Source organism: Phocoena phocoena, chromosome X (genome assembly GCF_963924675.1).
Source record: "Phocoena phocoena chromosome X, mPhoPho1.1, whole genome shotgun sequence".
NCBI lineage: Eukaryota > Metazoa > Chordata > Mammalia > Artiodactyla > Phocoenidae > Phocoena > Phocoena phocoena.
Window position 1 is genome coordinate 26646238 of NC_089240.1, and position 26367 is coordinate 26672604.

At 39.5% G+C, this 26367-nt stretch overlaps 1 protein-coding gene across 3 annotated transcripts in view; it reads right to left on the reverse strand.

The window, feature by feature from the left end:
• Window positions 1-9030, reverse strand: part of TAB3 (TGF-beta activated kinase 1 (MAP3K7) binding protein 3) — a 31010-nt gene extending 21980 nt beyond the window's left edge. For all 3 annotated transcript variants that reach the window (XM_065901158.1, XM_065901159.1, XM_065901157.1), the window contains exons 1-2: window positions 8929-9030; window positions 548-2006 (exon numbers count right to left, since the gene is read on the reverse strand). In XM_065901158.1, the coding sequence (XP_065757230.1) occupies window positions 548-2006; window positions 8929-9030 (1561 nt within the window). The remainder of the gene's footprint in view (window positions 1-547; window positions 2007-8928) is intronic.
• Window positions 9031-26367: the final 17337 nt, after the last annotated feature.

Sequence of the window (26367 nt, forward strand, 5' to 3'; positions counted from 1 at the left end):
TACTGACAGAATACTAAATTATCACATATCTTGAAACAAACTTTTAAAATACTCAATTCTCCTTATATTTAGTTAGGTCCACTGTGAACTAATCCAATAATGTTCTTCATTACCAATCCCACTTCTTATAAATATATATTACTTATAAATATCACACCCTTCAGGCCATCCTCTTAGAAAATATTCAAATTTTTCACCTTGATAAACTTTAGTCCACCCTCTATGAATCTTTTTTCCCACTCTGTAGTTTGTATTTTTGACAATATTGGTTTCACTTCTCTATATTTTTCTCCCAGTGAATGTTCTTCCTAAAAAAGAAGTCTTTTAGAGGTCACTATTATCATGCCTATAGTTTTATATTTTAAAGCAAAGTCTGTAGATGATTCTGAAGCAGTAACCCTATTCTTAATAGCAATGCTAGTGGCCAATATTTAATAAATACTAAATATTTAATTAAAATTAAACAGCTAATATAAATTATTTTATTTTGAATAGGAGACTGCCACCTCACCACAAAGATTAAATTTCAAAAAAAGGGTAAAATTACCTTGTGTATAGGCGTAGTCATCTGATCCAGAACTAGAACTTCTCTGATATTTATGGCTTCCCTTTTCTCCCCCAGAGCCTGGTATCACTGAAATGGGCTGAATAGGTTCTGGGGCTGCAGAACGTTCTTCTTGGTCCACTAAATTTAAAAGATTTTCAGTTGCTCGGCCTACAGTAATTTTAAAAACTGTAGTTGGGTTTGGTATCATCCGAGGAGATGGTGATGGAGCGCAAGAAGGTCCAGTTGGCTGTGTATATGTAATATACACAGGATTGACACTAAATGGAGGTTTTGGTTGACTGGATATCCCTCTTGAAGGAGAACTTGAAGGTGGCGTGGTGGCTGTGTACAATGAGTGCTGATTCCGTGGAGATGGCTGATTACTGATAGGTGAAGGACTCCTATTAATTGCTGTCCCAGATCTCTGAGAGGGTTCGACTGTAATTTCTATCTTCTTCATGGATCCTTTGGGTAAGCTAGATGGTGTATATGGGAGATAGGCTACTGAATGACTTCCCTGTTTCTGATAGCTAGGAGGTCCTTGTTGATATGGATGGGGTGGAGTAGTTGAAGGACTAGGTGGCATAAAGACATGGGAACTAGGGTGGCCCAACTGGGACGGCTGTACTTGATGCTGTGGAGAGCTGAAGGGTGAAGGACATTGAGAAGGTGGTGGTGAATGGTAAGCAGGTTGAGGGATCTGCTGTTGTTTGGGAGAATACTGAGAAGGTTGATAGTTCTGTTGATGCGGATAAACAGGTAAAGGACGCTGGCTATAATGAGGCACTGGGCCCTGTGGTGAGGACTGCCATGGCGTACTCTGAGGAGTTTGTCTTCCTGATGAACTCTGAGATGTCTGTCTAATATAGATAGAACCAGGAGACCCATAAAGATTGCTTGGAATTTGTGGAAGAATTTGTAAAGCTCTTGGTACAGTCTGTCCAGAAGGGAGGTTCTGGGATACTGTAACAGTAATTGGATTTGTACTATACCGAGGTATGTGCATGTATGAAGGAGGTGGCGGTGGTGGTGGTGAAGGCCCTTGCATAGCAGATGGATTCATTCCTGTTTGAATGGAAGATGGCTGTTGAGGTGGCTGTGAAGGAGGAGTAGCTGCACTTCTGTTCTGTTCATTCATAAAAAATGGATTGTAGTTGGGAGTAGCAGCGACAACAGCTGGAGCTGAGTGTGGTTCCTGAACTAAACATATCAGCTGTTTGCCTGCTGCGTGCTGTGGATCAATATGTCCATCGCTTGAGCTATGTACCAGTGTTCGACCACCGTTAAGTTGCACTCCATCTCCTGGGTGGTAGCTACTAGGAGAATGAATACCCAGGTTAATATGCAAAAGGCGATTTCTATTCATCCTGTTGTCATCTGGACTGTGGTATTCCATATATAAGTATTTGCTACTCTCCTGCGAAAGTGCGCGGCAACAGGCTTCAAGATTGTTGTTGTTCTAGGGGGAAGAAATGGTAAAAATAACATTGGCAAAATGGACAAATCCTAATAGTGGGAAGTCAAGCTTTGCCACAGAATTATGTAAATATAATTGTCACAGAATAAGTAGAGAACGGTATTTTAAACACAAAAAAGCTTTATGGTCATTGACCCTGAAAAGGAGATCCCAAACAATCCATATTATTTTACATTTAGCTCACATAACTAGTACTACGCCGCTACTGCTACTGCTACAGAAATGGAAAGTACCTACTAATGAACACTGTGACTCAACCCCAACTTTTCTGACTCCAAATCCAGGACTCATCTTACACTTGTTGCATCTCAACAAATTAAAATGCTGGGCTAAATATCACTGATGAACATAGATGCAAAAATCCTCAACAAAATACTAGCAAACAGAATCCAACAGCACATTAAAAGGATCATACACCATGATCAAGTGGGGTTTATTCCAGGAATGCAAGGATTCTTCAATATACGCAAATCTATCAATGTGATAAACTATATTAACAAATTGAAGGAGAAAAACCATATGATCATCTCAATAGATGCAGAGAAAGCTTTCGACAAAATTCAACACCCATTTATGATAAAAACCCTCCAGAAAGTAGGCATAGAGGGAACTTTCCTAAACATAATAAAAGCCATATATGACAAGCCCACAGCAAACATCATCCTCAATGGTGAAAAACTGAAAGCATTTCCACTAAGATCAGGAACAAGACAAGGTTGCCCACTCTCACCACTCTTATTCAACATAGTTTTGGAAGTTTTAGCCACAGCAATCAGAGAAGAAAAGGAAATAAAAGGAATCCAAATCGGAAAAGAAGAAGTAAAGCTGTCACTGTTTGCAGATGACATGATACTATACATAGAGAATCCTAAAGATGCTACCAGAAAACTACTAGAGCTAATCAATGAATTTGGTAAAGTAGCAGGATACAAAATTAATGCACAGAAATCTCTGGCATTCCTATATACTAATGATGAAAAATCTGAAAGTGAAATCAAGAAAACACTCCCATTTACCATTGCAACAAAAAGAATAAAATATCTAGGAATAAACCTACCTAAGGATACGAAAGACCTGTATGCAGAAAATTATAAGACACTGATGAAAGAAATTAAAGATGATACAAATAGATGGAGAGATATACCATGTTCTTGGATGGGAAGAATCAACATTGTGAAAATGACTCTACTACCCAAAGCAATCTACAGATTCAATGCAATCCCTATCAAACTACCACTGGCATTTTTCACAGAACTAGAACAAAAAATTTCGCAATTTGTATGGAAACACAAAAGACCCCGAATAGCCAAAGCAATCTTTAGAACGAAAAAAGGAGCTGGAGGAATAAGGCTCCCTGACTTCAGACTATATTACAAAGCAACAGTAATCAAGACAGTATGGTACTGGCACAAAAACAGAAAGATAGATCAGTGGAACAGGATAGAAAGCCCAGAGATAAACCCACGCACATATGGACACCTTATCTTTGATAAAGGAGGCAGGAATGTACAGTGGAGAAAGGACAGCCTCTTCAATAAATGGTGCTGGGAAAACTGGACAGGTACATGTAAAAGTATGAGATTAGATCACTCCCTAACACCATACACAAAAATAAGCTCAAAATGGATTAAAGACCTAAATGTAAGGCCAGAAACTATCAAACTCTTAGAAGAAAACATAGGAAGAACACTCTATGACATAAATCACAGCAAGATCCTTTCTGACCCACCTCCTAGAGTAATGGAAATAAAAACAAAAATAAACAAATGGGACCTAATGAAACTTCAAAGCTTTTGCACAGCAAAGGAAACCATAACCAAGACCAAAAGACAACCCTCAGAATGGGAGAAAACATTTGCAAATGAAGCAACTGACAAAGGATTAATCTCCAAAATTTACAAGCAGCTCATGCAGCTCAATAACAAAAAAACAAACAACCCCATCCAAAAATGGGCAGAAGACCTAAATAGACATTTCTCCAAAGAAGATATACAGAATGCCAACAAACACATGAAAGAATGCTCAACATCATTAATCATTAGAGAAATGCAAATCAAAACTACAATGAGATATCATCTCACACCAGTCAGAATGGCCATCATCAAAAAATCAAGAAACAATAAATGCTGGAGAGGGTGTGGAGAAAAGGGGACACTCTTGCACTGCTGGTGGGAATGTGAATTGGTTCAGCCACTGTGGAGAACAGTATGGAGGTTCCTTAAAAAACTACAAATAGCATTACCATATGACCCAGCAATCCCACTACTTGGCATATACCCTGAGAAAACCAAAATTCAAAGAGAGTCATGTACCAAAATGTTCATTGCAGCTCTATTTACAATAGCCAGGACATGGAAACAACCTAAGCGCCCATCATCGGATGAATGGATAAAGAAGATGTGGCACATATACACAATGGAATATTACTCAGCCTTAAAAAGAAATGAAATTGAGCTATTTGTAATGAGATGGATAGACCTAGAATCTGTCATACAGAGTGAAGTAAGTCAGAAAGAAAAAGACAAATACCGTATGCTAACACATATATATGGAATTTAAGGGAAAAAAATGTCATGAAGAACCTAGGGGTAAGATAGGAATAAAGACGCAGACCTACTGGAGAACGGACTTAAGGATATGGGGAGGGGGAAGGGTGAGTTTTGACAGGGCGAGAGAGAGTCATGGACATATACACACTAACAAACGTAGTAAGGTAGATAGCTGGGGGGAAGCAGCCGCAAGGCACAGGGATATTAGCTCGGTGCTTTGTGACAGCCTGGAAGGGTGGGATGGGGAGAGTGGGAGGGAGGGAGACGCAAGAGGGAAGACATATGGGAACATATGTATATGTATAGCTGATTCACTTTGTTGTAAAGCAGAAACTAACACACCATTGTAAAGCAATTATACCCCAATAAAGATGTTTAAAAAAAAAAAAATAAAAATAAAAAAATAAAAAAATAAAATGCTGGGCTAATCTTGGATTCACCACACTTGCTGTAATATATAAGTGTAAGTAATATCCATCATTAACATTTAAACTGATAAACATGAAAATAACCATGCATTAGTTTTCAAAAGGTAATGAAACCCCAAACAGAAAAAAGTTATAATAAAAATTCCTAAAGACTCAAAACAACAAAAATTCTAAAGCAGCCTTTACTTTTCATTTAACCAAAGTTAACCCTATCTAACTTCAACTGTCTGTTTCATTATGAAAGATTAAGTTAAAAAAAGATATCAGTATAAAAACAAATCCACTTTTTTTTTTTTTTCTTGCGGTACGCAGGTCTCTCACTGCTGTGGCCTCTCCCGTTGTGGAGCACAGGCTCCGGACGCGCAGGCCCAGCGGCCATGGCTCACGGGCCCAGCCGCTCCGCGGCATGTGGGATCTTCCCGGACCAGGGCATGAACCCGTGTCCCCTGCATCGGCAGGCGGACTCTCAACCACTGTGCCACCAGGGAAGCCCCAAATCCACTTTCTGAATTACGGTTCCGTGACTTTGCCAAATTATGGTAATTTAACACAAAACCAGGTCTTGACTGCCTTAATGAAATTCATTCACACTCCCACAGTCTCAAAATTTTTTACCCGCTCAAACGCAGCTTGGTAAACTTCCAAAATCTTTTAAAGATTTCAATTTTTTGAATTATATACACACACAAAGATGGTAAACAGCAAACTGACATTTTAGATGTTCCAAGTGACAGTAATCAAACTAATAAAAGGTTTCCTCTTTTGAAAATTTTAAGGTACTAATAAGACAGTTTTCCATTAAAATTCAGAACTATTTTATTGGCCTAAAACACAATTATTCATTACCTTTGAGATAATCTATTGAAGTTTCTCAATTATCATGACCTTCTCCGTATTTCAGCAATATATATACAGATATGCACATATACACATATTACTATATTCTAGGGAAAAGTACATTTTATATAAAAATGAAAGCAAACACTTCACTTCTGCTGAGAACCAAATAAAGCTAAATATAAAACAGCACATAAAATGTTTTAATTTTAGAGCTGAGAGAACTCTTAGGGTTCCCATCTACTCCAACTCAACTCATTTACAGATGAGCAAACAGATGCCTGGGAAGTTACATGACTTGACAACAAGCGCTTAACTAGTTAACTGGAGAGCCAGTTCTAGATTCTTGGTCTTCTGACTCCCAGTGCTCTTTCTACTATCACACAGTAATTTCAAGGGACAGGATGTTAGGCCGAAAGTACATTACTATACTGAAACTTCAGGAAGTAAAAGAAAATTCAGTCAAGCAAACCTTTGTAAAATGAATTCTCAGAAATTCAAAGAATTGCTTTATCAAAAACTCCATAATAACTTTTATCCTTCTCCTTATATAAAATTTTTGATACTAAAATTCAAGTACTTTTAAAAATACTTTCTGAGCCAAGGAAAAAAGTAATTGTTGAAATGTAAGAAAACAATTAAATTTGGGCTTTTTCTTATCCTGCTTGAAACCATGCTGATCAAGGGAAGGAAGACAGATATTAAGATAGAAGACAGATATTGCTAGACACTATGCAAATTTGGAGCCAAAGGATTCAAACTGATTGCCAACAAGACAATGTCACTGACAGATATCTGAAGGGGAAAAAAAAAGATTATTAGCTCCTTCAAGTTTTTTAATAAACCTATGGATTAAAAGGAGAACAAAAACTAGAGTTTTATTTGAAACCTAAGCAGTAACAGACACTTCACTATTTAACATTTTTATTCATTATCCTAAAATTTCATGTTTTCTACATTGAATTAGGTTGCCAAATTAGTACTGCCACAAAAAAGATACAAATTTAAATGATGCAAAGTTGGAGTTGTCAGCCTATTCAAATGTATGTCTACAGTGACAAGCTGAGTACATTTTCTTAGGAATTTTAAACCACAAATGCAAGATATTTAAGTAGCATCTCTACGGAAGTATTTTAAAAATACCACCACAATAGATTCAAATGTCACATGTGACCTGCTAAATGTCTTAAAAAGAAAAAACAAAGGATAAAAAATTTATCAAATGATAAATATGAAGAATAAAGAAATAAAAATTGTTTAGCTGGTAAAGAGGTCAGAAGTTTTAAGAAGATATATGTGAACACTCATGAAAGGACTGAGCCAATAAAGCATCATACCCCTAAGAAGTGGTCCTACACTGGGGGATGATAACCTAGAGAGAGGCTTTAATGCTTGTGTATTAAATGCAAACTACTGGACAGGGAGGGAGGGATAAATTAAAAGTTTGGGATAAAATAGATAAACAAGGACCTACTGTATAGCACAGGGAACTATACTGTATTCAAAATCCTGTAATAACCTATAATGGAAAAGAATCTGAAAAAGAATGGATATATGGCTATGTATAACTGAATCATTTTGCTGTACACCTGAAACTAACACAACATTGTAAATCAACTACACTTCAATTAAAAGGAAAAAAAGGCAAACTACTGAGTCTTATATATTTTAATGCAAACAGAGAAACTTTCCAGAGCCAGCAGGTGGTAAGTGTCCATACTGATAAACAATATTAATCCCAAAGGAACAAAAAAGTAAAAGACTTAGAACAATGTAAGTTATCAACAAATGTTCACTGAGTTGAATTTAAAGTTCCATTCTTTCAATTTAGTAAAACGAAGACAATAAGCCTTGAAAAAATAAAGGGCTAAATAAAATTAAATTAAAAAAACAAGGTGGGGGCCCTAGAATAAGTTAGGAAGGTAACTGCTAGGAAGTTGGTTTAAACTAGAAGGGTTTCACTCCAGTGGGAAGTACCTTTGCTCTACCAGAGACCAAAATGGGGCTAAAGTAAAGAGTGGAAATTCAGACTGGAAATGTTATGGTAGAAAAAATAAAGACAAGCTATAACACAAAAACGAGACCTAGTAGAAGGGCTTGCAAACAAAGGAAGCACCTCTCTTACCACCACTGATCTGTGAGTCTCTATTTGCAATTAACCTCAACTATATATAGGTTTACATTATATCCTGAGCAGCTCACACTGTAAGGGAGAAGCTTGCATATTATGCAGTAACATAGAGTTTGAACTGATTGTGTAATTACGGAAGTCCAGTGAGCAGGACAGAAATACTGCTCCCAAAAGTCAACCAACTAGGGAAATGCTGTAACCCAAAACACACTGCGATTCTGTGAAGGATGATGCAAAACTCAACAGGGGGAGTGTTAGGCCTATTTCTGTGGCCCCTTGCGTGGGAAGAGACGTTCTATCAGAGATGAAAGATTTATTTCAATAGAAGACAACAAGACAAAAGTAATGTGATTAAAGAAAGTAGCCTTCCACTTAAAATTAGATATTAGTTAAGCATTTACTAACTAGAAAAACAGTAAGAAAGGGAGGGAACTTTCTAACAACTTTAAAAAATAGGCTAAAAAAGTATATAGTTTAAGAAGTTATAATGATAAATTTGAAATCCAAATTCAACTCTTAAGGATTTGGGGACTGATGACACAACCCCCAAAATTTAAGAAATGAAATGCATGAAGAATCTTTCTTTTTGCTACACGCCTTTATTCTTTTCTCTAAATCACTGGTTCTCAATGGGGGAGATTGTGCCTTCCATGGAACATGGAGATTTTGTCTCCCATGGAGACATTTTTGGTTGTCACAACTGCAGGGATACTAATGGCATTTAGTGGGTGGAAGCCAGGGATGCTACTAAACATCCTACAATGCACAAGGCAGACCCCCACAACAAACAATATATCCAGCCCAAAATGTCGACAGGGCCAAGGTTGAGAAATCCTGCTCTAAATGTTCCCCCAACATAAACAAGAAAACTTAACTGAGTTCTAGTCACTACAACACAAAGTCACCTCTAATAAGGTAAACTGTAACTTTAATATCACTATCATTGGTGGGTAATCTACCTGTAACATGCACTGAGACACCACACCCTCCGGAATCTCAGGGAAACGTTGTCGGAGGTCATGGAGAACCTGCATATCAAGCTGCGGACTGTTTTGCGCCATGCCAGAGCAAATGGTGGTCAAGCTTCTCTTATGAAATGGATGCTAATCGGTCTTCCAATAGTAATGATCTTCCAATACTGCAGTCATTTTCTATTAAAAGAAATTAAAGTATGGTTAAATTTAATTACATATTTCACTTTATTCAAATAGAAACCATCAATACATTAAAATGAGCAATCTAAAAATAAGTATACCAAATTCTAAAGTTGGAAAATGGACAAATTCTACTTAGCCAAAGACTTTTCTGATGGAATATATAGCTAATCACTGGTTTAAAAACAACAACGACAGAATCCCCAAACCTTCAGTTCCATTTTAATGCTTCAAAAATGAAAAAAGCAGCAGCTAGATTAAAAATACAGAGTAGTATTATTTGGCAACCATATTTCTCTAAGTCTTGAGAAATCCTACTTATGTATAATCACTCATGTTTTCCTACGGGCTATCATATCAGTCCTCTAAAGCGGGATAATCATTTTGATGTCTGAAGTAATAAAATCAGGCAACAGGAATTGATAGTAACACCACAAACCACACATGTCCTGTTTGCCTTACATTCTCCCTGTACTTTGAAGCCAAAAGGCTTGAATTTGAAGTCTGAGTAAAGCAAACCCAATGTCTAAATGAAACTACTGGGCAAACAAAAATGGAAATGCAGAATCCTTCGCTTTCAAAGATGATGCTGGTGGTCCATCAGTAGCCAGACTTGCCTAGCCAAGGTTTCACCTAGTTCTGGTGCAACTGGCACAGGTGCAAAGATGCCAGGATTTGGGGGCACAGTTTGAGTAGAGGCAAGTGACCCCCAATCTCACTGGTATTAGTCAATTTAAGCACCCATGTAAATAAAGGCAGCTAGTGAAGTAATAATGAAATCATAAATCAAGTGGCACCATCAAGGATCAATTACTGACCCATTTTTTCATCTATCTCTCCCATTTTTATGAGGGGAAAAATGTACAGTGTATACCATACAATCTCATAATATTTCTGCTGTGATCACTCATGAGATGGTAAAATATTTTTAAGACTGAGAATTAAACACCTGCATCTTCGTAAGATGCACGGAAATCATGATTTTAAGATGCAAGTCTAAACTACACAATAAGGGAGGGTCATCCCACACCAAATCCATTTCTTGCAAACAGGCCCTGAAACTTTAAATAATACCATTACCTGGGGCAATGTACAGAACTACAGAGAATTTTTTTTTTTTTTTTTTCCGGTACGCGGGCCTCTCACTGTTGTGGCCTCTCCCGTCGCGGAGCACAGGCTCCGGACACACAGGTTCAGCGGCCATGGCTCACGGGCCTAGCCGCTCCGCGGCATGTGGGATCTTTCCGGACCCGGGCACGAACCCGCTTCCCCTGCATCGGCAGGTGAACTCTCAACCACTGCGCCACCAGGGAAGACCCGAGAATATTTTAAAACCTTAAAATGCTGCAGGAAAATACTGAATTACTTTTGCTGCTTTATAATTAAGTATATAATTAAAAAATAAATACCATGTAATCTCAAATTTGACTTTCATTATAAGCAGGGAATTTCATTTTGCATGCAATCTCTTGACTTTTACTGGGCATCGAGCTCTCTTTTCTTCCTTCTAAGCCAAGACTGTCAAGAGTAATTATACTCTTTGTGTCTACAAGGTGGCAATAAAACCCCTATGGATAAGACTCTGCCTAACCTCAGGTATAAATAGCTATTAGGGACTGCTTTAATGACTTCCAACATCAACATGGAGGATACCTAGTGAATCTAAAGAAAAATCAAAATATGGGAAAAGAATAAAGATAACTTCCAATATGCACATATATATAGGCTTTCTGGCCTCCATATACAATTCTGCTCCCTGCAATGCATTCCTTAGTCTGCTCTAATCTGGCTCAAATCACTGTTCCACTGAAATACTCTCTTCATCATCTCTCTGCTGCTAAATTCAGAGGATTTATCTTCTGGTTCCTATGCCCCTTGACCTTTGCAGCATCTGACACTACTGATCATTCCTTCCTTTTTTCAGCCCCTATGACATCACACTAGCCTGGTTTCTTCCCACCTCTCTTGTCACATTAATGCTTGCCTGGTTTGGGCCCTAAGCCGCCTCGTCTTCTCATTCTACGTCCTTGTGCCTAGTGATGACGTCCACTACTAAGGTTTCAAAAACGTTTAAAGGCTGATGATTCCCAAATTGCTATTAAGCGCCATGCATGCTCTCTCTTAAGACTCCAGACACATAGAGTCTACTGCCTACACACAGCACCATCTGGATAAACCCAAAGACATTAGTCAATATGTACAGAAAGGAACTCCTTACCACAATCCTTCTCCAAACACTGTGTTCTCTCTACGAATGTTACTACTATTCACTCAGTTAACAAAACTAGAAACCAGAGCGTGCTCCTTGACTTCCCATTCTTGCACAACCAACTAAACAAGAATATTAAATCAAATGGGTGATGGTGTGCACCCTGGTTCTGCCATTTAGTAGCATCTAGGAAAGATACTCAGCTTTTAAGCCTTTGAAGCTTCATATTTAAAAATGGAAATAATTGTAGGGTTGTAGTAGAATTTAAAAGGCAAACAGTAGTAAGTCAGGAAGCATTAGTTACTATTATTCAGGGCATGTCTGAATATTGTTCTCATCAACATTATACTAGCAACTTCCTGCTGCTCTTCCCACCTCAGGTCTTGCCTTCCCCCACATCACAGCCAGAGTATCTGTTTTCTAATCTCAACCAAACAGCGCTTTGTGTGATCCTGTGCATGGATGTCCCACACTGCCTCCTCTCAGGGCATTAGCCCATGATCATCCATCTGCCTGAGATACTTTTCTACCTTCCTCCCTCCCACTGCTTCTCCGAGCCATACTGATACCGTACATGTCAGTATTGGTGGCACCTCCTCTAAGAAGGCTTCCACTGACAGTCATCACCGGCCCCCCCCCCCAACTTAGTCCGGCTGCCGTAACTCTCCTCCACCTACTCTGGGCTAAAGGACCCTCCACTATGCTTCCGCAGCAGGCTGTGCTTATCCTCACAGGAGCACCAAACACACTATACTGGAGCCACCTGTGTATCTAAAGGTCTCACATGTGGAACTGTAGCTCCACCTAGAATGTGTTATGCCAGAAAGTGGGGACGTACTCAAAGAATGATGGGAGCTTGTTACAAGGACCTGAAAGTCAGCTTGAAGAGGCTCCCACTGACCAAATCTGTGACAATTTGAGCACCAAAACAATTAAGGACAGTAATGAATTAGAGGCCTGTAGAAAAGCGGAACCCGTGAGTCCTTAGCCCGATAATAAATAGTTAAATAGGCACACACACAAATAAAGGCAAAGGGAGGGCTTTTGCTTAGTGGAATCCAACTAAATGTGTACAGGAAGTGCTGGAGCTGGAAAAATCATCATTTTGCAGCCATCACAGTACAGACTACTTCAATGAAGAATCATCAATGGATGCTAAATCTAGGGGGAAATTTGGATGAAGTTAGCCTATATTAAAGGTCTTAAAAGTGTCTCCCCAGAGAACTGCTTATTAGCTGCAAAGGAAAATTTAACTACATAGTGGATAAATCAAACATCTTAGATAATCAAAATTAACATCACCAGTGAGGGACAGATGGACAGCGCACGCCTCCAGATGTGATACTGTGAGAAGAATATGTTACTTTATAATATTCCAGTTAGGAATATGTAATCTGAAACTATTCATGAAAAAATAGACAAAACCAAAATGAGAAATGTTCTGTTAAAAACAAAAAGCAGGGAGTGGGAAGGTGAAAATGTCATCTTAAAAAAATGCCAATGTCATAAAAGACAAATGCTAGAAAAATCAAAGATTAAAGGAGATACTAGAACCATGACAACTAAATCTAATGACTGATCTCAGACTGGATCCTATACTAAATGGAGGAAATGTTATAAAATAAATGAATGGATCAACTGCCAAAATTCAATGTGGATGGTACATTAGGAAAAGTATTCTACCAATGTTAAACTTATTGAATTTAATCAATTTACTGACTTGGTAATTGTGCTGTGGTTATATACGAGAATATCCCTATTTTTAGGAATTAGGCAATGAAGCATTTAGGAGTAAAGGGCAACTTTACTTTCAAATGGTTCAGGAGAAACAATCAAATATATGTATATATGTGCATATATACAAACATGCATGCACACACATGTGCACAGAAAGAGGGAGCAAGTTACAAAAGCACAAAAGAAAAGGACTTACAACAAGATGGCAGAGTAGGAAGGCCCTGAGCTCACCTCCTCTCATGGGCACACCAAAATTACAACTATTTACAGAGCAACTATTGATAAGAAAGTCAGGAATCCACCAGAAAAGATCTACAACTAAAGATATAAAGAAAGAACCACAACAAGATGAGTAGAAGAGGTAGAGTTGCAGTATACTCAAGACCCAACTCCCAGGTGGGCAACCCACATACAGGAGGAGAATTACAACTGCAGAAGTCCTCCCCAAGGAAGGGGTCTGAACTCCACATGGGGCTCCCCAGCCCTGTCATCCTGCACTGGGAAGACGAGCCACCAGAACATTTGGCTTTGAAGGCCAGCAGGGCTTTCCTTCCAGAGAACCAAGGGCAGTGGGAAACAGAGACTCCACTCTTAAGGGCACACACAAAATCGCACATGCTCCAGAAACCAGGGCAGAAACGGTAATTTGAAAGGAGCCTGGGTCAGACCCACCTGCTGACCTTGAAGAGTCTCCCAGAGAGGCAGGAGGCAATTGGCACTCACCCTGGGGACACAGACACTGGTGGCAGTCATTTGGGGGAGCTTGTTCTATCATATAGACACTGCTGTTGGCAAGCATCACTTTGGAATCCTCCATCTAGCTTATGAGCCTCAGGATCCCACAGAGTCCCTGCCCACATGCCTGTAGGCACCAGTACTGGGATGCCTGAGGCCAAGCAACTAACCAGGTGGGGACGCAGCCCCACCTACCAACAGAGCAGCAGTAGCCACAGGACCCACTAGGCCCCTTCCCCACCCACCATCAGGTCAACAACAGCTCTTAGACAACTTGAGCCCCTCAGCCAGCCACGCTGGGATCCAGCCCCACTCACCAGCGTGCCAGCACCAGCTTTGGACACCACAGAACCCGCAGCCAGTCGAGTCAAGAACCGGCCCTACTTACCAGCAGGTTGACCCTTGATCTGGGAACCCCGGGCCCACAACTACCCACCCCTGAACACGGGTCTGCCCACTAGTAAGCCAGCACTAGCCCTAGGACACCTGGGTTTCTGTAGCCAGTTGCCTCGTGACCCGGCCCACCCAACCAGCAGCTGGCAACCACTGCACAAAGCAGGACCTGGTGCCCAACCAGACCAGGAGCCAGCCACACCTAGCCAAGTGACATAGTCAGCCTGCCACAACAGAAGGACCCACACAGCCCACACCCCTAGAGAATAACAGCTCTGGTAACCAGAGGGGAGTGCACTGCTGGAACACTTAGGATGTCTCCTACAAAAGGCTACTTCTCCAAGGTTGGGAAATATAACCAATCTACCAGATACACAGAAATAAAAATGGCAGTCAACATGTTCCAATCAAAGGAAAAAGATAAAACCCCAGAAGAAAAACTAAATGAAGTGGAAATAAACCATCTACCTGATAAAGAGTTCAAGGTACTGACCATAAAGTTAATCAAAGAATTGGGGGAAGAATGGATGAACACAGTGAGAAGTTTAACAAAGAGTTAGAATACATAAAGAACCACAAACAGAAATGAAGACTACAGTAACTGAAATGAAAAATACACTAGAAGGGCTTCCCTAGTGGCAAAGTGGTTGCGAGTCCGCCTGCCGATGCAGGGGACACGGGTTCGTGCCCCAGTCTGGGAAGATCCCACATGCCGTGGAGCGGCTGGGCCCGTGAGCCATGGCCGCTGAGCCTGTGCTCCGCAATGGGAGAGGCCACAACAGTGAGAGGCCTGTGTACTGCAAAAAAAAAAAAAAAAAAAAAAAAAAGAAAAAGAAAAAAAAATACACTAGAAGAAATCAGTAGTAGACTAAATGATACAGAGGAATGGATCAGCGAACCAGAAGACAGAGCAGTGGAAATCACTGAGCTGAACAGATTTAAAGAAAAAAAAAAGAATACAAAGAAATGACGACAGTTTAACGGACTCCTAAGATATCATGAAGCATACTAACATTCGTATTATAAAGGTCCCAGAAGGATAAGACAGAGGGAAAGGGGCAGAGAACATATTTGAAGACATAACGGCTGGAAACTTCCCTAACCTGGGAAAGGAAATAGATATCCAGATCCAGGAAGCAAAGAGTCCCAAACTGGATGAACCCACAGAGGTCACACCACGACACAATGAAATTAAACTGGCAAAAATCAAAGACAAGGATAGAATATTAAAAGCAGCATGGAAAAAGCAAGAAGTTACATACAAGGGAACTCCAATAAAGCTATGAGCTGTTTTTTCAGCAGAAACTCTGTAGGCCAAAAGCAACTGGCATGATGTATTTAAAGTGACGAGAGGGAAAAACCTACAACCAAGAATACTCTACTCGGCAAGCCTCTCATTCACGTTTAATGGAGAGATCAAAAGTTTTACAGACAAGCAAAAGCTAAAAAAGAGTTCAGTACTACCAAACCAGCTTTATAAGAAACATTAAAGGGCCTTCTCTAAGAGAAAAAGAAAAGGCCACATCTAGAAATGTGAAAATTATGAAAGGATGGGATCGGATCAAGATGGGCAGAGGAGTAGGACGTGGATCTCACCTTCTCCCAAAAATACATCAAAAATACATCTACGTGCCGAACGATTATCACAGAACATCTACTGAACTCTGGCAGAAGACCTCAGACTTCCAAAAGGACAAGAAAATCTCCATGTAACTGAGTAGGACAAAGCCAAAAATGAAAAAAATAAAACAAAAGAGAGAGAGAAAGGAATCAGGAGGGATCCTGAGCCCCTGGGAGAGAGCTGTGAAAGAGGAAATGTTTCCAAACATTGGGAAGTCCCCTCACTGGCGGGAAGATCATCTGGGACAGAAGCAGAGCTTCGGAGCCTCAGAAGAGAGCGGAGAAACCAGTTTGCAGAAGGCAAGGCGGAGTGAGACCTGCAAAGACGGTCAGTGCCAACACCCAGCACTCCCCAGCCTGAGACGCTCGTACACTGGGGCAGGCAGGGGCTGGGTGCTGAGGCTCGCAATTCGGAGGTCAGACTTGGAGAGAGGACTCAGGTTGGCTGTGTGGAGACAGCCTGAGGGGCTAGGGTGTGATGTGCCACAACCAAGGGAGTATGGGAAGAAGACTGGGCCTGCCACAGAGGCAAGGTGCTATTGTTGGGGGGCACACAAGGAAAGGGGCAGGACCACATAGGAGTTTCTTTCTCCGTGTGTACTATCAGGCAATAGGGCACTGCCTGCACAAGCTCTGGGGTGGGCACGAGCTACAGCTGCCACATCAGACTCGAGAGGTGGGTGCTGATTGCTGCCACTACCGAGAATTCTGTGAACAGACACCAACCACTATCCCCACATTCCTGGGAGCATGCGCAGGCCACTCACCTTCACACCTCCATCAAGGGAATAACAGCTAGCACATACTGAGGAAAGAGACAGCAAGCATCCAAAGCAAAAGCAGCCCTCACGCCAAAACAATATTAAACTCACACAAGCTTCACGGGGACACTCCCACATAGAAACAGACCTCCAAGATTACAGGAGATAATTGTTCTCCTAAATGCATAGAGTAAGAGAAATGTAAGCAAAATGAAGAAGCAGAGGAACTACTCCCACTTAAAAGTCCAAGGGAATTCCCCTGAAAGAACAAACAATGAAACAGTCCTCTTCAGTCTACCAGACACTGAGTTCAAAAAAAGAGGTAAGAAAAATACCAAAGGAATGAAGAAAGGCTATCAACGGAAATGCAGATTACTGTAAAAAGGACCTAGAAACTATAAGAAGGAGCCAAGAAAAATTAGCAAATTCATCTGCCAAGACAAAAGCTGAACTAAAAGCAATGAATAGCAGAATGAATATTGCAGGAGAAAGAATAAGCAATCTAGAAGATAGAAAAATGGAAATTAATCAAAACGGCACACAAAAAGAAAACAATATAAGAGACCTATGGGATAACATAAACATGCCAATCTACGCATAATAGGGATTCCAAAAGGAGAAGAAAGAGAAAAGGGGATTGAAAATGTATTTGAGGAAATTATGGCTGAAAACTTCCCAAACCTAAAGAAGGAACCAAATATCCAGCTATAGGAAGCACAGAGGGTCTCAAACAAGATGAACCCAAACAAACCTACACCAAGACATATTGTAATAAAGATGGCCAAAGTTCAAGAGAGGATTCTAAAGGCAACAAGAGAAAAACAGAGTCAATTACAAGGGAACCCCCATAAGGCTATCAGCTGATTTCTCAACAGAAACACTACAGGCCAGAAGGGAGTGGCAAAATATATTCAAAGTCTTGAAAGAGAAAAACCTGCAACCTAGAATACTCTACCCACCACGATTATCATTGAGAATAAGAGGTGAAATAAAGAATTTCTCAAACAAGCAAAAACTAAAAGAATATAGCAATACTAAACCTATCCTAAAAGAAATAATGAAAGGTCTTCTCTAAATAGAAAAGAAGTAAGAAGCTATTAGGAAGGAGTAAATCACAACTGGAAACTAAATTACTTAAATAAGCCAGTATACAGATCAAAAAGGAGGAAAAAAACCTACTTGTGAAAGTGTTGATAAACAGAAGGAACGCAAAAGGGTAAACGTGAAGATGTAAAAAAGGACATCAGAATCATAAAATGTGGGGAAAGAGAGTTTAAAAATGTAGATTCTTTTTTTTTTTCTTAGAACGTGTTTGAGCTTATATGACTATCAGTTGAAAAGAAGCAGATATAGGAAGGGATTAACATACCTGAAGACCAGGGCAACCACAAATCAAAAACATACAATAGGTTCACAAAAACCAAAAAAGAAGAGAACACAAGCAAAAAATCAAACCACAAAAAGAAAAACAGAAAGAAAAAGATAGGAACAAAGAAGAAACGTAGAATCCACTGGAAAACAAGGCTTAAAATGGCAATAAACACATATGTATCAATAATTACCTTAAATGTCAAAGGACTGAATGCTCCAATCAAAAGACACAGGGTGGCAGACTGGATAAAAAAACAGCAGCCTACAATATGCTGCCTGTAAGAGACCCACCTTAGGGCAAAGGACACAGAGATTGAAAGTGAGAGGATGGAGAAAAATATTTCATGCAAACGGAAATGACAAGAAAGCAGGAGTCGCCATACTCATATCAGACAAAATAAACTTTAAAACAAAGGCCATAAAGAAAGAAAAAGAAGGATACTACATAATGATAAAAGGATCAACACAAGAAGAGCATCTTCCACTCATGAAAATATATGCACCTAATATAGGAGCACCCAAACACATAAAACAAATACTAACCAACATAAATGGAGAAACTGAAGGGAATACAACAATAGTAGGAGACTTTAACACCCCACACATATCAATGGACACATCTTCTAGAGAGAAAAATCAATAAGGCGACAGAGATCCTAAATGATACAACAGTTAGACTTAATTGATATTTTCAGGACACTACATCCAAAAAAACAGAATACACATTCTTTTCAAGTGCACATGGAACATTCTCTAGGACTGGGCACATACCAGGGCACAAAACTAACCTCAACAAAGTGAAGAGTATAGAAACTGTTTCAAGCATCTTCTCTGACCACAGTGGCATGAAACTAGAAAAAAACCGCAAGAGAAGAAATGACCAAAAAAAGACTACATGAAAACTAAACAACATGCTACTAAAAAAACCAATGAGTCGGGACTTCCCTATTGGTGCAGTGGTTCGGAATCTGCCTGCCAATGCAGGGGACACGGATTTGATCCCTGGTCTGGGAAGATCCCACATGCCGTGGAGCAACTAAGCCCGTGCACCACAACTACTGAGCCTGCACTCTAAAGCCTGCGAGCCACAACTACTGAGCCCACACACCACAACTACTGAAGCCCACGCGCCTAGAGCCCGTGCTGTGCAACAAAGAGAAGCCACCGCAATGAGAAGCCTGCACAATGCAACGAAGAGTAGCCCCCACTTGCTGCAACTAGAGAAAGCCTATGCACGGCAACGAAGACCCAAAACAGCCAAAAATAAATAAATTAATTAAAAAATACCAAAAACAAAAACCAATGAGTCAATGACAAAATAAAAAACAAAATTAAAAAATACCTTGAGACAAATGACAATAAAAACACAATCATACAAAATCTTTGGGATACAGCAAAAGCAGTTCCTAAGGGAAGTTCATAGGGATACAGGCCTTCCTCAAAAAACAAGAAAAATCTCAAATAAACAACCTAACCTGCCACCTAAAAGAATTAGAAAAAGAAGAACAAACAAAACCTGGGGGGACTGGTTCAAGATGGCAGAGTAGAAGGACGTGCTCTCACTCCCTCTTGCGAGAGCACCGGAATCACAACTAACTGCTGAACAATCATTGATAGGAAGACACTGGAACTTACCAAAAAGGATACCCCACATCCAAAGCCAAAGGAGAAGGCACAATGAGATGGTAGGAGGGGCGCAATCACAATACAATCAAATCCCATAACTGCTGAGTGGGTGACTCACAAACTAGAGAACACTTATACCACAGAACTCTACCCACTGGAGTCAAGGTTCTGAGCCCCACGTCAGGCTTCCCAACCTGGGGGTCCAGCAACGAGAGGAGGAATTCCTAAAGAATCAGCCTTTGAAGGCTAGTGGGATATGACTGCAGGACTTAGACAAGACTGGGGGAAACAGAGACTCCACTCTTGGATGGCACACATAAAGCAGTGTGTGCATCGGGACCCAGGGGAAGGAGCAGTGACCCTGAGGGAGACTGAACCAGATCTACCTGCTAGTGTCAGAGGGTCTCCCACAGAGGTGGGGGGTGGCTGTGTCCCACCGTGAGGACAAGGACACTGGCAGCAGAAGATCTGGGAAGTACTCCTCGGCATGCACCCTCCCAGAGTCCACCATTAGCCCCACCAAAGAACCCAGTAGGCTCCAGTGTTGGGTTGCCTCAGGCCAAACAACCACCAGGGAAGGAACCCAGCCCCACCCATCAGCAGACAAGTGAATTAAAGTTTTACTGAGCTCTACCTACCACCAGTCCCTCCCATCAGGAAACTTGCACAAGCCTTTTAAATAGCCTCATCCACCAGAGGGCAGACAGCAGAAGCAAGAAGAACTACAATCCTGCAGCCTGTGGAACAAAAACCACATTCACAGAAAGACGGACAAGATGAAAAGGCAGAGGGCTATGTACCAGATGAAGGAACAAGATAAAACCCCAGAAAAACAACTGAATGAAGTGGAGATAGGCAACCTTCCAGAAAAAGAATTCAGAATAATGATAGTGAAGATGATCCAGGACCTCGGAAATAGAATGGAGGCAAAGATGCAAGAAATGTTTAACAAAGACCTAGAAAAATTAAAAAACAAACAAACAGAGTTGAACAATACAATAACTGAAATGAAAAATACACTAGAAGGAATCAATAGCAGAATAACTGAGGCAGAAGAACGGATAAGTGATCTGGAAGACAGAACGGTGGAATTCACAGCCGCAGAACAGAATAAAGAAAAAAGAATGAAAAGAAATGAAGACAGCCTAAGAGACCTCTGGGACAACATTAAACACAACAACACTCACATTACAGGGGTCCCAGAAGGAGAAGTGAGAGAAAAAGGACCCGAGAAAATATTTGAAGAGATTATAGTCGAATACTTCCCTAAACATTGGAAAGGAATAGACATCCAAGTCCAGGAAGGGCAGAGAGTCCCATACAGGATAAACCCAAGGAGAAACACGCCGAGACACAGTAATCAAATGGGCAAAAATTAAAGACAAAGAAAAATTACTGAAAGCAACAGGGAAAGATGACAAATAACATACAAGGGAATTCCCATAAGGCTAACAGCTGATTTCTCAGCAGAAACTCTATAAACCAGAAGAGAGTGGCATGACATATTTAAAGTGATGAAAGGGAAGAACCTACAACCAAGATTACTATACCCAGCAAGGATCTCATACACATTCGATGGAGAAATCAAAAGTTTACAGACAAGAAAAAGCTGAGAGAATTCAGCACCACAGCAAATGCTAAAGGAACTTCTCTAAGTGGGAGACACAAGAGAAGAAAAGGACCTAAAGCACAAACCCATAACAATTAAGAAAATGGTAATAGGAACATACATATCGATAATTACCTTAAATATGAATGCATTAAATGCTCCAACCAAAAGACACAGGCTCGCTGAATGGATACAAAAACAAGACCCATATATATGCTGTCTACAAGAGACCCACTTCAGACCTAGGGACGCATACAGACTGAAAGTGAGGGTATGGAAAAAGATACACCATGTGAATGGAAATCAAGAGAGAGCTGGAGTAGCAATACTCATATCAGATAAAATAGACTTTAAAATAAAGAATGTTACAAGAGACAAGGACGGACACTACATAATGATCAAGGGATCCAAGAAGATATAACAACTATAAATATATATTTATATTTGCAAATATAATAGATATGCACCCAACAAAGGAGCACGTCAATACATAAGGCAACTGCTAACAGCTATAAAAGAGGAAATCAACAGTAACACAGTAATAGTGGGGGACTTTAACACCTCACTTATACCAATGGACAGATCATCCAAACAGAATATTAATAAGGAAACACAAGCTTTAAATGACAGAACAGACCAGACAAATTTAACTGATATTTATAGGACATTCCACTCCAAAACAGCAGATTATGCTTTCTTCGCAAGTGTGCACAGAAAATTCTCAAGTATAGATCACATCTTGGGTCACAAATCAAGCCTCAGTAAATTTAAGAAAACTGAAATCATATCAATCTTTTCTGACCACAACGATATGAGATTAGAAATGAATTACAGGGAATAAAATGTAAAAAACACAAACACATGGAGGCTAAACAATATGTTACTAAAACACCAAGAGATCACTGAACAAATCAAAGAGGAAATCAAAAAATACCTGGAGACAAATGACGATGAAAACATGACGATCCAAAACCTATGGGAGGCAGCAAAAGCAGTTCTAAGAGGGAAGTTCATAGCAATACAATCCTACCCCAAGAAACAACGAACATCTCAAATAAACAATCTAACCTTACACCAAAAGGAACTAGAGGAAGAAGAACAAAACCCAAAGTTAGTAGAAGGAAAGAAATCATAAAGATCAGAGCAGAAATAAATGAAAGAGAAACAAAGAAAATAGCAAAGATCAATAAAACTAAAAGCTGGTCCTTTGAGAAGATAAACAAAACTGATAAACCATTAGCCAGACTCATCAAGAAAAAGAGGGAGAGGACTCAAATCAATAAAATTAGAAATGAAAAAGGAGAAGTTACAACAGACACCCCAGAAATACAAGGCATCCTAAGAGACTACTACAAGCAACTGTATGCCAATAAAATGGACAACCTCGAAGAAATGGACAAATTCTTAGAAAGGTATAACCTTCAAAGACTGACCCAGGAAGAAATAGAAAATATGAACAGACCAATCACAAGCAATGAAATTGAAAGTGTGATTAAAAATCTTCCATCAAACAAAAGTCCAGGACCAGATGGCTTCACAGGTGAATTCTATCAAACATTTAGAGAAGAGCTAACACCCATCCTTCTCAAACTCTTCCAAAAAACTGCAGAGGAAGGAACACTCCCAAACGCATTCTGTGAGGCCAACATCACCCTGATACCAAAACCAGCCAAAGATACTACAAAAAAAGAAAATTACAGACCAATATCACTGATGAATATAGATGTAAAAATCCTCAACAAAATACTAGCAAACAGAATCCAACAACATATTAAAAGGATCACACACCATGATTAAGTGGGATTTATCCCAGGGATGCAAGGATTCTTCAATATACACATATCAATCAATGTGATATACCATATTAACAAATTGAAGAATAAAACTATATGATCATCTCAATAGATGCAGAAAAAGCTTTTGACAAAATTCAACACCCATCTATGATAAAAACTCTCCAGAAAGTGGGCACAGAGGGAACCTACCTCAACATAATAAAGGCCATATACGACAAGCCCACAGCAAACATCATTCTCAATGGTGAAAAACTGAAAGCATTTCCTCTAAGATCAGGAACAAGACAAGGATGTCCACTCTCACCACTATTATTCAACATAGTTTGGAAGTCCTAGCCACAGCAATCAGAGAAGAAGAAGAACTACAAATTGGAAAAGAAGTAGAACTGTCACTGTTTGCAGATGACGTGATATTATACATAGAGAATCCTAAAGATGCTACCAGAAAACTCCTAGAGCTAATCAATGAATTTGGTAAAGTTGCAGGATACAAAATTAATGCACAGAAATCTCTTGTATTCCTATACACTAATGATGAAAAATCTGAAAGAGAAATCAAGGAAACACTCCCATTTACCACTGCAACAAAAAGAATAAAATACCTAGGAATAAACCTACCTAGGGAGACAAAAGACCTGTATGCAGAAAACTATAAGACATTGATGAAAGAAATTAAAGATGATACAAACAGATGGAGAGATATGCCATGTTCTTGGATTGGAAGAATCAATATTGTGAAAATGACTACACTACCCAAAGCAATCTACAAATTCGATGCAATCCCTGTGAAATTACCAGTGGCATTTCTTACAGAACTTGAACAAAAAATCTTAAAATTTGTATGGAGACACAAAAGACCCCAAATAGCCAAAGCAGTCTTGAGGGAAAAAAACAGAGCTGGAGGAATCAGACTCCCCGACTTCAGACTATACTACAAAGCTATAGTAATTAAGAAAATATGGTACTGGCACAAAAAAAGAAATATAGATCAGTGCAACAGGATAGAAAGCCCAGAGATAAACCCATGCACCTATGGTCAACTCATCTATGACAAAGGAGGCAAGGATATACCATGGAGAAATGACTGTCTCTTCAATAAGTGGTGCTGGGAAAACTGGACAGCTACATGTAAAAGAATGAAATTAGAACACTCCCTAACACCACACACAAAAATAAACTCAAAAAGGATTAGAGACCTAAATGTAGGACCGGACACTATAAAACTCTTAGAGGAAAACATAGGAAGAACACTCTTTGACATAAATCACAGCAAGATCTTTTTTGATCCACCTCATAGAGTAATGGAAATAAAAACAAAAGTAAACAAATGGGACCTAATGAAACTTCAAAGCTTTTGCGAAGCAAAGGAAACCACAAACAAGACAAAAAGACAACCTTCAGAATGGGAGAAAATATTTGCAAATGAATCAATGGACAAAAGATTAATCTCCAAAATATATAACCAGCTCATGCAGCTCAATATTAAAAAAACATACAACCCAATCCAAAAATGGGAAGAAGACCTAAATGGACATTTCTCCAAAGAAGACGTACAGATGGCCAAAAAGCACATGAAAAGCTGCTCAATATCACTAATTATTAGAGAAATGCAAATCAAAACTACAATGAGGTATCACCTCACACCAGTTAGAATGGGCATCGTCAGAAAATCTACAAACAAGAAATGCTAGAGAGGGTGTGGAGAAAAGGGAACCCTCTGGCACTGTTGGTGGGAATATAAATTGATATAGCCACTGTGGAGAACAGTATGGAGATTCCTTAAGAAACTAAAAATAGAATTACCATACGACCCAGCAATCCCACTACTGGACATATACCCAGAGAAAATCATAATTCAAAAAGACACATGCACCCCAATGTTCACTGCAGCACTATTTACAATAGCCAGGTCATGGAAGCAACGTAAATGCCCATCGACAGACGTATGGATAAGCAAGATATGGTACATATATACAATGGAATATTACTTAGCTTCAAAAAGTAACGAAATTGGGTCATTTGTACAGACGTGGATGGATCTAGAGACTGTCATACAGAGTGAAGTAAGTCAGAAAGAGGAAAAGAAATATCGTATATTAACACATATATGTAAAACCTAGAAAAATGGTACAGGTGAGCCGGTTTACAGGGCAGAAATTGAGACACAGATGTAGAGAAGAAACGTACGGACACCAAGGGGGGAAAGTGGCTGGGGGTGGTGGTGGTGTGATGAATTGGGAGATTGGGATTGACATATGTACACTAATATGTATAAAATGGATAACTAATAAGAACCTGCTGTGTAGAAAAATAAATAAAATTCAGGAATTCAAGAAAAACCAAAAAACAGAAAACAGAACCTGAAGTCAGCAGAAGGAAGGAAATAATAAAGATCAGAGAGGAAATAAATAAAATAGAGATTTAAAAAAATAGAAAAAATGAAGAAAACCAAGAGCTGGTTCTTTGAAAGGGTAAACAAAATTGACAAACCTCTGGCCGGGCTCACCAAAAAGAAAAGAGAACGCAAATAAACAAAATAAGAAATGAAAAAGGACGAATCTCAACTGATACCACAGAAATACAAAAAACCATAAGAGAATACCAAGAACAATTATATGTCAACAAATGTGACAACCTAGAAGAAACGGACAACTTTCTTGAAACATACAGCACACCAAAATTGAATCAAGGAGAAAAAGAAAATTTGAACACACCAATCACTAGAAGTGAAATAGAATCTGTAATTTTAAAAAACTCCCTACAAACTAAAGTCCTGGACCAGTTGGCTGGACTGGGGAATTCTTCCAAACATACCAGGAAGAACTTATACCAATCCTCAAACTCTTCCAAAAGACTGAAGAGGAGGGAACACTCCCAAAGACATTCTATGAAGCCACCATCACCCTGATAACAAAACCAGACAAAGATATCACCAAAAAAGAAATTACAGGCCAATAACTTTGATGAATATAGATGCAAAAAATCTCAACAATATATTAGCAAACCGAATCCAAAAATACATTAAAAAGGTCATACACTACCACCAAGTGGGATTCACCCCAAGTTCACAAGGATGGTTCAACGTATGCAAATCAATCAACGTACTACATCACATTAACAAAAGAAAAGTCAACAACCACATGATCATCTTAATAGATGCAGAAAAAGTATTTGACAAAATTCAACATCCATTCATGATAAAAACTCTTAATAAAGTGGGTATAGAGGGAACATACCTCAACATAATAAAAACCATTTATGAAAACCCCACAGCCAATATAATACTCAACAGTGAAAAGTTGAAAACCTTCCCGCTAAAATCTGGAACAAGATAAGGATGCCCACTCTCATCTCTTCTATTCAACATAGTACTGGAAGTCCTAGCCA